Raw genomic sequence first — 14,888 nt, forward strand, 5'->3', positions numbered from 1 at the left:
TTGCCTCTGATAACACTCATAATGATGTCTGTGCCTGAAAATAAGTAAGGACGTATTTTTTGTATCTGGATTTTCAGAGACGGAGTGTTACACATAGTTCAGATCATATGCACAAAAATTCACTGGATTAAGGGGTAAAATGAGCCAAACTCATTGGCTTGCACCCAAAATCCATAAAATCAAAGGATGTATTCAAGCATTAACCTAGTACAGCACCAGAAGAGGTGCTGAGATTCTCAATTACAAGGCTTACAAAGAAGAAGCAATTGAAGTGAGGAAGACAAGTGATGTATTGTCTCCTGCAACAATTAGGGCCCTCTTAGTTTAATAAGAGAAGAGTGAATATCAGGCACTCCCCAGAATAACCATTCATCTCTGGCATGCGACTTTGGTTTTGATCCAAAGAAATATCAGGATTTGTTTAAACTTCAGGACTTGCTTTTGGGCCCATATTTTTTCTTTTTTTTTTTTAAATTCACTGTTTGTCTAAACATGTTTGAACAAGTGAGATCTGCTGTCAGCTGGAATTAGCAAAACACTCATTCAGATGAAAAGTCTTCTTTTGAGATTCTGTTGGGAGTGAAGTTTTGCTGAAGTTCTCCTCAAAGGCTTGTTTTCTCATTTGTCTTTTCAAGTGTCAGAACTGGAGGAGCAGATGGGCAACACTGCAAGAAGGAAATTTTATTCAGATGTGGTTTTGGAGGTTTCACAGTTTTGTTTGCATTACACCATAAATGTGGTTTTCATAAGCAATAGTCACCATGCAAGTAAAGAGTAGGATTTGGAATGGAAGGAGTCGAAGTAGTATGTAAATTTAAAATCATGCATTACAAAAGCAGATGCTTTCCAATCTGTGATTTCACTTTCTCCTTAAAATTGACCTTTGCAGCTGTTCTTTGCCCATGTGTTGAAGTACATGTACTGTTTGAAGACCAGAAAAGTTGGTCAAAATGCACTTCTGTCACTTGATAAGCCATTTAACTTGGGTTAAGGGTATCACAGACTCATGTCTGTAAATGGTCCTGTCATCACTCAAGCAGAGTAGTTCTTACTAAGCCAAACTTCTTATGACTCCTGAAAGACCATAGTAGAATGTCTGGATTTCTATTTGATGGGTAAGGATGAAATAATACGTCCATGACAAGAGCCTAAAGAAGTTTACTGCAGCAAGTAGAACTTTTTGGGGGCTTACTAGGAATAAATCATCAGAAGATATCAGGGTGATGAACAGATAGTAGCAGAGAGGCACAGATCTGATCAAAGCTGTCATTTTACTCAAAGGGGGTATTAGCAACACTTGTTCAGTTTGTCAGGGTGAACTTAGTAAAGCTTCTGCAAAAATGTCTCCAGTGTAAGAATCAGCCTCTTAATGCAACCAAGTCAAATTGTATTCATTAAGTATGTTTGTGTAGAAGTTCAAAACCTTTCTAAAAGTTCTACCATTAAGTGGTTCTGAAATGCATTTTCATGCTTAATGTAGCCAGGACATCTGCTAATGCTAAATTCCTAGATTATCAAAATCAGCAGTGTTCTTCAGGCAGCCCTTCTTCCCTGCTTCACTTGCAGGATTTGGGAAAAATTGGGGGTGTAATGGAATTGAATGATGTATATATGGGTACATAAAAATTTGCTACTGACATGCAGTGAAAATAAAGTAGGAAATGTCTGTGTTTATTCGTAACCATACAAATTAATTTAGTTCTTAACTTAGAGAAAATATGTTGCTCTTAATGTTTAGTACAAAGTGAAGGTGGATCAGGGTTAGTTTTCCTAACCAGGCATAAATAAGAATATTTCTAGTGATCATAATAGTAACTTACTTCAAGGGGATTAGAGCAGCTGTTTTCAGGGGTTTCAGAACAGCCGTGAGCTTTCAGCAAAGAAGTTTAATTTGTCACTATGTCAGAAATACATAAACAAACTCTCTGAACCCCGGATATGTTACTTATTCACCAGAAACATCCTCTTTGAGATGATGCCAAGGGGGACCAGATGGAGCAGAGCAGCAAACAGGCAGTGATTGAGTCCATGTTGTTACAGTTGCCTGGGAACCATTTAAAACTTGACAGAGAACGTAAAGGGCTTCGAGGGATACACATCAATGTCAACTTGGTTCTGCATGTGGAATAGATAATCTGGTGTCACAACTTCCAGGCAGGCTCTGTTTCTTTTTGAGCTTGACTTACCTGGAACTTCTTGTGAGATGGATGTTTGTGAGGACTTAGAGTAAGCTACCATGAGACAGTAGAATTCAGCATCCTTTCCTGTGTGCTGTATTCCTCAGAAGTAACCTGTTACTGATTAATTTAATTTTTTATTTTTTTTTAGGTGAGCCAAAAATTTGCCCCAGATGAGATGTTTAACAGTAATCATCAGAAAAATACTCAAGTATATCTGACCAGACCTTGGGGATTTTATTGTGAGGTAGAAGCTTATTTTAGGGGACTTGAAGCCTTTCAATTTTGGTTCCACTTCTGGACAGTCTTCAACATTTTTTGTAAGAGACAGATAAAAACATCCTCATGTCTGTGGAATTCTGGTCCTGATGAGACAGTCTGGCTCAAATTGCAGCAAGCATTAGCAGGACTTCAGCTCTGGCTTGTGGGTTTAAATGGGGGTGGACCTGGGTTCTGTCTTCCATGTTCTTGACTGTGTACTGTGTTTTTCAAGATAACAGATTTATATTTTAGATCTGTGATTGCTTTAAAGAATCTTTTGTAAGCTGAAATTCAGAGAAAGATTTCTTAGTAGTAAACAAAGTAATGTGCTTTCCTGTTAGGCTACAGGAGAGAAAAGCCCAGGAATTTAGCTACTGTCTGTGACAGATTCTCAACTATTGCTGACATTAATAGCATTAATTATCTGTGGTTCTGAAGGTATGTTACTGAATTCTCTTGCTGTCCCAGAATGCTGTCTAGCATCCAGATGATGACAGCAGTTCACTGGGAATCTACACTGGATAAAAACAGGATGTTTCACAAAATAATTAAAATAATTGACTTCCCTGTAGTCTGTCTGGTAATGCTGTTTCTCCTATGATCAGGTTTCAGTAAGTAGGAAAAAAATGTTTTCTCCCACATACATGGAAATCTAATAGAGTTGACTGGTGAGTTAGCCTTTGCAGAATGGCATTAATGCAGTACCATTACCTGGTAAGAGATTCTTTTGTTCTCCTACTTTCTTTCATTCTTTAGGATGCTAAATATTTTTTAAATGAGTTTGTTGTTGAGAAGTCATAAATACCAGATGATTCTATTTGCTTAATCTGTTGTTTACATATTAAGAAGATAGATATTCTTGCTGAGTTTGAGGCCTGTCAGTTTAGAGAGAGAAAAGTAGGAGTTACTTCCTGCCCTGGCATCATCTTATCACATCTGTAATAAAAATAAGCTCTATACAGTTTTTTTTGATTGGGAATGGGAAGTGATGGACTTCTCTCAGACAGGTGGAGGTCTGTAAGCAGGTGAGGTGTATTGCTGTAATAGCACAAGGGCTCTTTTATCACCTGAGTTAGCAGGGAACCAGAGAGAGGAGCCAGCATACCTGGAGTGCCTGGATCCAGCTCACGCTGAGCCCTGCAGTGTAAGTGCACCTTGTCATCTTGCATTTGTCAAGCATTCCTGGAGCTTTGATATGCTTCTGTTCACAGTCTGTGTTAGCTCTCTTATGACCTGTCATTTGAGAAGTGCCTTTGTGTTAGGCTTATGCTGTCAGGAACTTTCCTATCCCTCCCTGTGGCTTTTTTATCACTAGGTCCCTTTCCGGGAACAAATGGGATACTTTTTGCAGGAGGGGACAGAGCTGAGCTTCAGACCTAGAAATCTACATATATATTTGAAATCAGGGTTAAAGGACTAAGAGGTGGAATATCAGGGACCTTGAAATTTGCATTTCTAGGTGTAGGCTGGTCTCCCTCCATATAACTTGTCTTCTTCCCAGATAAACTGTCAGGTCACAGTTTGAGGTTTTTTAACCGCACGCCAGTAATTTCTGTCCAGAAATTGCTGACATTTTCATTGCCTGTGTACAAAAGTTTCAGTGCATTCTGGATTAAAACATTGGTCAAACAGTGCATGTGTTATAGACCTGGCACACAGATCTTTGTCTTTGAAATTTCAGAAGAGATATGGAAGCATGATGCCATTTTGTTCCTAAAAATTTGCAAGACAAAAATACTTTGTTTTGGAATAAAATCTTTTGGGATCTCTGCTCTGTTGGTTCTGAACTGAGATGGTTATATGTATACATATATATGTATGTATGTATGTATGTGTGTATTAATTTTGATGCATCCTACTAAAACTAATTTTAGTTTTCATCTACTCACCCACATAAATCACTGCACAAATCTGGAAAGGAGAAACACTGACTTGTAGGTGTCCTTGGTATCACAGCATACATACACAACAGAAGCAGATTAAAAAAGTCTAAGCAACTTCTGATTTGGGATTTCCTAGGTCTTAGATTTGCTTTTCTTTGCAATCTGATGTTCTTTTCCTGAGGAATTCTTTCATTAAACTTCTCAATTTTTTGTATTTTCCAAATAGAAAGATAAACACATGTATTTTTTGTGCAACAGTCAACAAAAAATATTGTTGGATTTTGGCAGTAGAACTGTTGAGCTTTATAGTATATTAATTCCACAAATCAAAATTTTTAGTCCAACTAAACCATGGCTGTGTCCACAGTGTTGTCATATGATAAATTTCTTTTCTCTGTACTGTTAAGCATTTTTCCTAGGATCATAATCCTGCTTCTTTTTGGGTTATCTCCACAATTAGAATGTTTCCATAGCCTTTTTGTATTTAATTATAGCACTAGTTGGATGAAGCACAGTTCAGCTTTTAATTCTGGTTTTTCCATAATCAAAAAATTCTTGACAAAGATCACACAGTGCAAACAGAGAAAGCCTTTGGTTGATTCTGTAGTCTAAAACATAGCCTGCTTGGTTGAGTTCTTGTGTGTCAATGTTCTCTACCCTTCAGATACTCTTCTTGTCTTTAAGAAGTTTCCAAAGTGCACTGTGTGGTGAGTTGCCTGATCCTCTTAAGTGAGGTCTTAGCCTCACTTGGTTGTTTTCAGATGCTTCCTGAGGCTTGCAGACCTTTCATGGCACAGTAGGACCTAGAAACCATTGTGAGATCCTTGTGCTTATGTTTAAAGGTGGTTAGAATACTCTAGATATTTCTTTTACTATTTTTCCTGTAAGCAGTGACCACAAGGAGATTATGCAATTTTGAGTAGGCAGAGAGATGATCCACATGATTGTGAAAGAAGAGGGGTGTTTTTTGTGGGAATATGAAGATGTAATCCACGTGGTAAAAGTGTTTGGGAGCTATGAGCTTGAACATAAAATGGACTGCAGCTTGTGGCCTGCTCTGCCTTAGTGTCTTTGCCAGCTTTTATTATGGAGCCAGCTCGGTTCACACTTGTTGCAGGTTTATCAGTAAATAGCATGCCTGTGCACACAATCACCAAATTAATTAACTCCTTTTTTCCAATGCTTTCTCTTCACATCCTATTGATTTGGATTAGTTTTCACTTGGCTGCCTGCAGTGCATAGCAGAGAGCTGTACTCATTGCTTTCTTCCCCATGCATGCATGTCAGCTGAAGGGAGAAACTTGAGCAGACGGGATTTTCTGCATAGTTTCTGGCAACAGCAACCTCTGCTTCAGGCAGTCCACTTGTCAGCGTAGTCTGTATGAGCTGCAACATAAAGTTATCCCTGTTTAGTAGGTATTCGAAGGTAGCCTCTGTTGGCTGGGGACCAAGCTTGTGGGCAGGCATGGTTCAGTCGTAGGGTGGCAAAATTAGACAAAGACGGACCTTTGGGAAAGGGTCCTTGAGAAATGCACAAGCACTTCAGCTCCACTGACTTCTAAATTATGGGTTTGGCCTGGGCTGTCCAAGGCTAGACTTGCTACCTGAGAGTTATTGTGGGCAAATGTGAAGCTGCAGAGAGGGGTGTGATGGGATGATGGACAGAGCACAGTAAATCACCCTAAGTAGCTGTACTAACATGTGCTGAAGACAAGTGTGAGCCTTTTGCAGTTCTGAAGCTGAGTCCAGTAGGCATCAGGACTCTGAACTGTCCCATCACTGTCCTGAGAGAACCTGCTGTGATTCCTGGTGTGTGGTAGTATACAGCACAGGGAAACACAGTGGTTGAGGAGTGGGATGAACAGACTACAGCAAAATAAGATTTTTTGGTCAAATCTGAGCACTTAAGTGTTCACAGTAACCTTCTGATGTCCCCTTTGATGGAGACTCCTCAGATACTGTCCTTCAGCACCTAACAGGGCAGCTAAGACAATGTATTGTGAGTGCTTTTGCCATGTGAGCCAGCCTAATTCCCTTAAACAGCTCTACCTTCACGTATTACTTTTTTTGCAATTACATTTCACAGTACAATAAAAAGACCACACTGCTTCACAATTAGCATGATGACATTGGATTGCAGTAAATAAAGTACACCCTAATCAAGGATGTGTTCCCACAGGAAGATGACAAAGGAGAGTGCCAGATAAACATTTGCAGGGCAGTAACAAGTTTCTTACTGTAAATGCTGGATATCTTGACATGGAAGCTCGTAAAGCTAATTTGAACTGCTAAACTGGTTTGGCAGAGTCTCTCAATTTTTATCATAGGCTTTTGCTTTGCTAATTACATTTAAATACTTTTATTTTGATCTGATCTAGTAAAATTTTTATAGCATTAAAGTAGCTATAATATAGAGCGATGAGAAAATAAATGATCATCAATAAATAAAATAAGTGATCCCAGTAGGAACATTTTATTAAAACATCATGAGTTGAATTCCATTTGGTATTAAGGGATACTGACAGTACAGCAGTGGCAAATGCTGTGAAATTTAAGCATGGCATGTCAGAGTTATCTGTGGGTGTAACACCTCATCCATCAGCAGCTTCCTGAAGGAAGCATTCGGCATCCCATGATCTTTGTTCAGGATTTTGTTACACAAGCTTCCTGGTCACTTGTGTATGGAACAGCAAACTGAAATTATGTTGAACAGCCACTAAAACTTTTTAAAATGATACTGTTCTCTTTTAGCCTCCCACTGTTTCTATGCATATGACTTTTTCAGATGCCAAAAAAACATCAATCATAACTTTGATGTAGCAAGGCCAGGCAAGAGCCTTGAAGAAGTTGTGTGCTCACTAAATTTGTGTAGGTGATATGTTGAAACCCTTGGCAGCAAATAGACCATTTAGGAAAGAAGAATAAGGCCAAATTCTGTCAGTTGAATTAAGCTAGTTCTGCTGTGACTGAATGGGATTTGTTTCCAGGATTGCTGGCTACCAGTTCTGTGATTTGATGTCATGAAGAAATTGCTTCATTATTTGCATGGCTGGGTAAGGATAGGACGGGTATTGCTTTGTGCAGATACATTGCTGTGTGCTCGTGAGCTCATCGGTGTAAGAGACATTTATATAAACGTGCATTGGCACTCCTTATAGTCTAAAGGAGTATGATGAATTCATGTTATTGTCTTCTTTTACTTACAGATCAATGCAATCCGATCAATTGTTCCGAACAAAAGCAATAATGAGATAGTTCTGGTGTTGCAGCAATTTGATAACAATGTAGACAAGGCGGTTCAAGCTTTCATGGATGGTGAGTACAATGTACCTTTTCCACTAATGTAAGAGCGATTCAATCACATGCCAAGGTCTTTATTGTCTCTAGTGGCTCAAAATATATTCTGTAGTTCTTCTGAAATCTGATGTGTGACACTTGTTAATTATAAAAAAATAGATCCTCCTGTCTGCATCTTTGCTTTTTCACAGTATGAGTTTGACATGGCTGTTCATCTGTTCTACCTGGCTTTGCCGTTTTTGAAGCCATTCTTACTGCAGACTTGCTTCTTTATTCTACATATGCTTTTTAGAGTAATATATCAGTAAATAATTCACTATTGAAGATACAATAACTAAGAACAATTCAGGATAGTTCTGAAGCACATAACCAGGCCCCTAAATCCCTGAATTCAATGCATACATTGACATTCAAACCTCAATCTGAATTTTGCAAATAGCCTTGACATTTATAATGGCTGAACCAAGACTCCATTGAAAGTTTGAGCCATTTAAACCTGGATCCATGTTTGTATTTTGCGTCATGAGACCATCTCTAATGAAAGGTCACTTGTATTTTAATATCACTTTTCCTGGTAAATATATAAAGTCAAGTGTTTTGAACTTTTCACCACAATCTGTAAGAAACCCTTTGCAGAAGTAATGGCATACTATGAGCAATCTTTTCAAAATTTTTGTAGCTTGGGGTTACATAAATGATAGTAGAAGTTCAGTGGTATCAAAGGGTCCTGTATATCTTAAAATGCCTCATTTTTGCAATCTCAACTAGTTGGTTAATTCATTCCTATTTTACTTAAGAATTTTTTTGGGTTTGATTTGGAATAACTTAGTAAAATGTATCAGCCAAAAAGCATTATTATATACTAGGAATTACCAATATGCAAAAAGCATATGCAAGCAAACTGGACTATTTATAAATGTATCAAAATTCTTCCGTCAAGTCTATATGGTTCTTTTTGCTTCAGGCAGTTGCACAGACAGTTATATTCTGAGGGATGTATTGAAATTGCATTTGTCTGTGCACACAGCAAAAAAGAAAAGTGTCATGCATCTAATTAACAATAATTTTGTTTTCCTGTAATGTATGTCCTGGGGAAAGTAGTGGAGGATTGTTCCATGACTATTCAGTAAGTTGCTTTCACTTCATTTTGTCGTGAGTTACCATGGCTTGATTGTGGCTTATGAATTGTTTCCAATGGTTCCTCAAAAGGGTAAGTGCTTTCACAGCCATGTGTCATCACCTGCTGTAAGGAAGAAACAGGGCAAACACAAGCTTTGCAAGAAGTGCAATAAAGTCGTGAAAAAAAGCAAGCTGCTATATATCCATGTTCAGATGATCTTTGTTTGAACTTTACCAGTTCGTGATTACTGTTCAGAAGCCTTTGTGAGGGAATATATGAAAATAGGTAATATTTGTTACTGTCTGGAAAGAGCAGAAAAGATACCTATCCATTCAGCTGCCACTGTGGATAGAATGAATAATTGAAATATTTTTCACATGAATGACAAAAATTGCTAAGGTTGAAATAACACACGCTGAGAAGTCCTGCAGTGAAAAACATTGGGGTGACCATGCTGAATGGAAAGGTTGAGCCACTTCTATGCAGTGCTTCTCTCAGAGGTGGTGCTTTCTGAATCAAGAAATATTCAAATTTAGTTTCTTGTCTTGCTTCATATAAGCAAGTAATATTTAGGTGATGCCTCTGTTATGAATTTTATTCTGTATGTGAAATTTGATTTAAATGGAAGAGGGCTCAAATGTTTTATTTGCTGTGCTAGTTTACCTAATTAAGCATAATCAGAAGGTCTGTTCAGCTGCTTTGTAGATGATACTTATGGATTCAAGTGAGGTTTTGGGATTTGGATAGTTAATGCATTTCCAATTGGAAGAAACAGAGGTTGGTTGGATGAATCTCTAAAGTAACTCTCAGCATGCAAAGTATTCACAGGGAGGCTGAGGGAAGCAAGGCAAAGACACCACCAGCCAACACAAAAAGGCAGTTGGTTGCTACTGTGAAGACAGTTAACAAAGCTGTCACATGAAATCACATATTTTCAACATCATTGAGCAAAATGGGCAGAAAATGTTTATTACTGCATACAGAAATACTGTGCCTGTCAAAAGATGGTGTACCTTTAGGAGAGGGAGTTGTACTTACATGTACAAAATTATGTGTGTAACTAATTATAAATATATATGTAGTTATACATGAAATAGAAGTTATTTAAGCCTTTTATCTGCATTGTCATGTCTTCAAGTAAATAAAACATGGCTTTGATGGATTCCATGTAAATTTTTTCACAGTTGAACAAATTTGGCTTAGCAAGATACATAATCTTTCCTGTTGTGTGTGTTAGGCTCACCAGATAGTCTTGGAGATGGTTTATTGTGGTAGAAGTGTATATTTGGTTCATCTGAAAATCTCACACGTCTTTGGCTGAATACAAGTTGACAACTCATGGTGGTCTGGAATCAGCAATTCTTCTTGATAGTAATATCAACATTTCACTGAAAGGAGTGAGAAGAATGGCTGAGTATGAAGTCCACTTGAAAAGGCTAGTAATTGAATATTTACTAGATTTGTGAAGTGATCACAAAGTGATTTTTAAATTCAAGCAGAAGACCTTAACCTGATAGTGATTAAAAGCATTGTTGTGCCAGATACTGCCACAGTAGTTTGGATGAAAATTCAGACTGCGTGCTTGCCATGAGGTCTGTTTTCAGCAATAGGCTCCAGGAGACCAAAATGATAATGCTAATTAGAAGGAGAAGAGTTTTCTTCTAACATGGCAGCCAGCACTGTTCTGACCAAGGCTCTGCCTGCTTTGTTCCATACATTTATCTAAGTAACTCAGTATGGCTGGCAGGTGGAATTTCAAGTATAACTGTAGTTACTTTTCAATATAATTTTTTACCATTCTTTTCTGCCAGGCTTAAGTTTACTGCATTTGTGTGATGCAGATTTTATGCAAGAGTCCACAAAATTACTCTTTCAGTTGCTAATTCTTTACTTTTTACACTCTTATGTCTTCTGAGGATGACAAGTAACACATAGAAAATACATTATAAAAATGCCAAAATTTTTTTTAAACTTTCAGATGCTCTGGAGTCAGTGTAGACTATTTAGTGTACTCAGTGTTGTCTGTGGGTGCTGAGATAGTTTCCTTTTCAGGCAAGAGATTTGAGTGTTTATTTTTCTGGGTCTTATGCTAATGTTTTAAGTTAGGGACACAATCACTTTGTGCAATGAAGTGCATAAAAAGCCAAATAGACCATGCACTGTAAGTAGTGTAATTAAAACAGGTAACTGGGAAGAAGAAAGGCAGCAGTGTCCATTTTGTTCTCCCCACATAAGAGAATTCACAACAAACTGAAATGCTCCTCAGCTAGGAGAGTAGAAACTGATCATGAACACACTGGTTCTTTTTTAGAGTTGAACTTTTATTGAAACATTTTATCTTTCCTTTCTCTAGGCAGTGCAGCTCAGGTTCTAAAGGAATGGAATATGACAGGGAAAAAGAAGGTAAGAACTTGCTCTTGAGAGTCAAGGCATTTAAATAGCTTGTCAGCTGTTTGTACTTGAATTGTAGTATTTTGGGTCAGTACTTGGCCTTTTCCATCACAGGTGACTTCATTCACACCTGTAGACAGTACTTGAAATCAAATGTGTGTACTATTTTTAATCCTGTTCTTCTGTCATTGTCTCACTAAGCCCAGTGTTCTGAGTGAATTTCTGGGACAGCACATGAGTGTAGCTGGGTGTGGGGATCAGACTCTGGATAAGCACGGGACAAATCCCAAAACAACCCATGCACAGAAGCACTTTTAATAAGAAATTGTATCCTGGATAGTCACAGCCACTTACATTGCTCAGCGTACTGGTTGTATTTTGAGTTTGTATGATTTGCATTGAGTGGTATCTCTGTTCTTGCGTTATTTCTCCATTTAGAACAATAGGAGAAAAAGAAGCAAATCTAAACAGCACCAAGGCAATAAAGATCCTAAAAACAAGAGTAGTGGACCTGAGAAGGCATCTCAAGAGCCTCAGCGAATAAATGACTGTCACATGAATGGATGCCCTAAGGACAGCTCTGGCCGTGGTTCTGCCAACCAGAAACTGGAAACCTCTTCTCTTGAGAACAAAGGCTCTGGATTTGTAGGGTCAGCACTGGACTGTCCAGAAAGCAAAGGTCAGTTCATCTGACAGAGAGCACCTTTTCAACCGGCAGTAGCCAAGCCTTCACTGACATAAAGATCATGGTATTTTTATTGCCATGGAGACAATGTAGAGATGTTTTTGTGGGAAAATAATGCACATAACTATCAAAGTCATGCTGATAGGTTTATATCTGCACACTATTAATCTTGCAATATGTTTCTGTGCCAAATGTCTTTCTTCTCTTATAATAGACAGCCCATATGATACAGAATATTGCAGGTAGAAATACAGAAGAATGCAGGGTTAAAAAATAGCTTGAGTGTCAAATTGTTAGTAAAATTATTAAGTCACTCATGTGGGATAAAGTTACCTAAGCACTGTGAGCTTGTGGCATATAACTGGATTTCTTTATTGCTTTTTCTTTTTCTCATCTTTTCTACACAGGCTAGTCACAGTAGACCTCCACTGGCTTTTCCTAGCAAGGCAGGGAGGGCCTTTGTGGTGTGGAAAGGCACTGTGATAGCCTTTTAGTACATGCACTTAGTTTCTCACAGGGTCTAGTTTATCTAGTTACCATTTCTGAAACTGGGAGGGGCAGTAACACAGAAAGAGAAAGAAACTTCCTCACTGTAGTAAGTACAGAGTTATGATTGTACCAACACCAGTGTGAACAAACTCACTGCTGTGGGGCAGAAGCTCTGTGAAAACTTTTGCCTACAAGTTCATAAAGCTCATATTGGATTGTCAGTACTGGTAGTGTTTCTTCAGCTCTTCACATTTCAGATGTCTGAGAGGCCTAGATTATTGCTGTTATTAGTATTTTCTTCCTGTGCCTTAAGACCTTTCCTTGAAATCCCTTTTTCCGTGGTTGCAAATACAGCTCTCAAACCCCATTTCAATGGAATGTGCCAAAGTAATAATTGTCCTGAAATGAATTATCTACTGCTTTTGGATGACTCTAGTGGTGCCAGCCTCTGGTTAATTAAATGAAGGCTATGCAGCCTATAGCAGTCAAACAAACTACATACCAAGAAATTTTGTTGTAAAAATTTGATGCCTCACAAAGGACCAGAGATACACTCCCTGCCCTTGCTAGGCTCCCACTTAGCTTTGGATAAAATATGCCATAACCCAGAAAATTCTGAATTTCCATAATACTAAAAGCATTTTTGCCACTTGTTTTGCAAGACATAAACGTTTGTTGTATGAACCAGACTTCTTAGAGTGGCATTTTTTGAAATGATACATGCATGTAGACTTAATTGCCTATGCATGGGGAGTGTTTTCTAGGGGGTACAGAAGGCAAGAAGAGTACCCATGCTGTTAGTGATCTTTTTATGGGTCAGTGCATTTAAATCCTGCATTTTCTCTTTGAAATAGTTAAGAGTTAGTTGTACATTTAAAGGGCAAAAAGTATCTTGAAATTTTTCTTTGCTTTTGCAAGTGGCAAATGAGAAATGTCCATAGCTTCACAATTTTTTCAGTTTAAACACATCTCTACTGCTTCAATAACAAGAAGGAGAGAGAGCTTCCAAAAAAAAAAAAAAAAAAAAAAAAACCGAAAGGAAAGGAAATAGAGAGAAAATGAAACCTGAAACTTTAATATTCAAATTTCCCTTACATAATAAAATAATTTCCTGGCAGATTTTTTAATAGAAGAAAATAATTTCTTCTTCACTTTTGGTTGCACTAATATCCTTTTCTTTGCAGTCAGTGTGATAACTACTTTCTTAGGGTCAAAAGCTACCTATATTTATATTGTTGCATTTCTGCTGGAGTGATCAGGATCCTTCAGAGGCCAGCAGCTGTGCCCTTGCAGTTTCTGAGCAAGTCATAGAAACTCTTTCAAAGCAGTATGAAATGTTGCAGTGAGTCCTGTTTCATATTGCTCTCTCTTGTGTTGTAATCTCCTTTGTATTGTCCTTGTCTGGCTTGTTTTGGTTCCTTTTCTATCAGATGAATGTTACTGCAGTCATTTCACCATCTCCTTCAGAGGGCTCACAGCTCAGAAGGATCATCATAGGTGTCTGTTGAGAGTCCCTAATGCTTTCCACACCATGAGGAACATGAGGTTGAAGCTTTGCCTGTACCAGCTTCCAGTCTATGAGATTAGGACTTCTAGAGCCATAAAATCCTGGCAAGCCTGTAAGGGACTTGAGGAACCAGATGGGAGGATGCAGCATTTCTCCATAGAAAATTAGAGGCTGAAACATTTGGTATCTACTTATTTCCTGCCATTATTCCATCTTCCTTTTTCTTAGACATCTTTAGTTGCTGTTACGCTTTCTGTGCATGGCCTTGTAAAGAAGCAGTGTGAATGCACAGAAAGGATATGTAGTGCTGCCTTGTTATGCTATTGCTTTTGCAGGGACCTTGGTAAAATCAGATCCTGATATCTTCCCTACTTATTTTTCATGTAGGAAGATTTTTAATGACTCTTTCAAACTTCCTGTTTATATCTCAGGGATCATACAGCTTTTTTCCTCTTTCAGCCAAAGAATCTATGAGGTTCACTTGATTTGAAAGGTATTGAATGGCAAGCTGCTGCAGAAAGATAAACCACTCATTGTGAATATGGCAGCTCAGCAGATTTCAGAACAGGTTAATGGCTGTTGCCATTACTGGCAGGTGTGGTCATACTTGACTGTTAATGTAGTGGATGTCACACCATAGGCTGGTGCTGAAATTCCAAGCCATCACATACTGAACCATGTCACAGTTTACTTGCAGCTACTCTTATCCAGACTTTTGACTTCTCTTGCAGATATTTGACAGAGACTTTATTCCTATAATTTGTTATACATGTGTCTTAGCTGGTGTAAGTCTTCATAGACTTGCTGCAGACTTAATCTATTTTTAGTTGTGTTGATTGTCTTAAGTCAAATTTAAAAGTTCAGCTGCAGCATACAAAACTACTGTTTGCTAGCCCATGCTGGGCATCTTTCTGTTGGGTTTCCAAGTAGCTCATGTGTAGTTTTGGAAGAAACAGGGTCATAGTATATTGCAGACAAAAGATAATCAAAAAGTTTAATTTAGAGTATAATTGTTGTTCTAGGTGGCTTTCTTTAGGCAGAAAGCTGTCAAGTTTGTAGTTGTCTTGACAGGTGTACC

General features: G+C 38.2%; 1 protein-coding gene across 10 annotated transcripts in view; it reads left to right on the forward strand.

The window, feature by feature from the left end:
• The window catches only part of SPATS2L (spermatogenesis associated serine rich 2 like), a 78,114-nt gene that overhangs the window by 38,781 nt on the left and 24,445 nt on the right, over positions 1 to 14,888 (forward strand). For all 10 annotated transcript variants that reach the window (XM_056496932.1, XM_056496934.1, XM_056496926.1 and 7 more), the window contains 3 exons: positions 7,528 to 7,636; positions 11,092 to 11,141; positions 11,568 to 11,808. In XM_056496932.1, coding sequence (XP_056352907.1) covers positions 7,528 to 7,636; positions 11,092 to 11,141; positions 11,568 to 11,808 — 400 coding nt within the window. The remainder of the gene's footprint in view (positions 1 to 7,527; positions 7,637 to 11,091; positions 11,142 to 11,567; positions 11,809 to 14,888) is intronic.

This window comes from Oenanthe melanoleuca, chromosome 7 (genome assembly GCF_029582105.1).
Source record: "Oenanthe melanoleuca isolate GR-GAL-2019-014 chromosome 7, OMel1.0, whole genome shotgun sequence".
In the NCBI taxonomy this organism is placed as follows: domain Eukaryota; kingdom Metazoa; phylum Chordata; class Aves; order Passeriformes; family Muscicapidae; genus Oenanthe; species Oenanthe melanoleuca.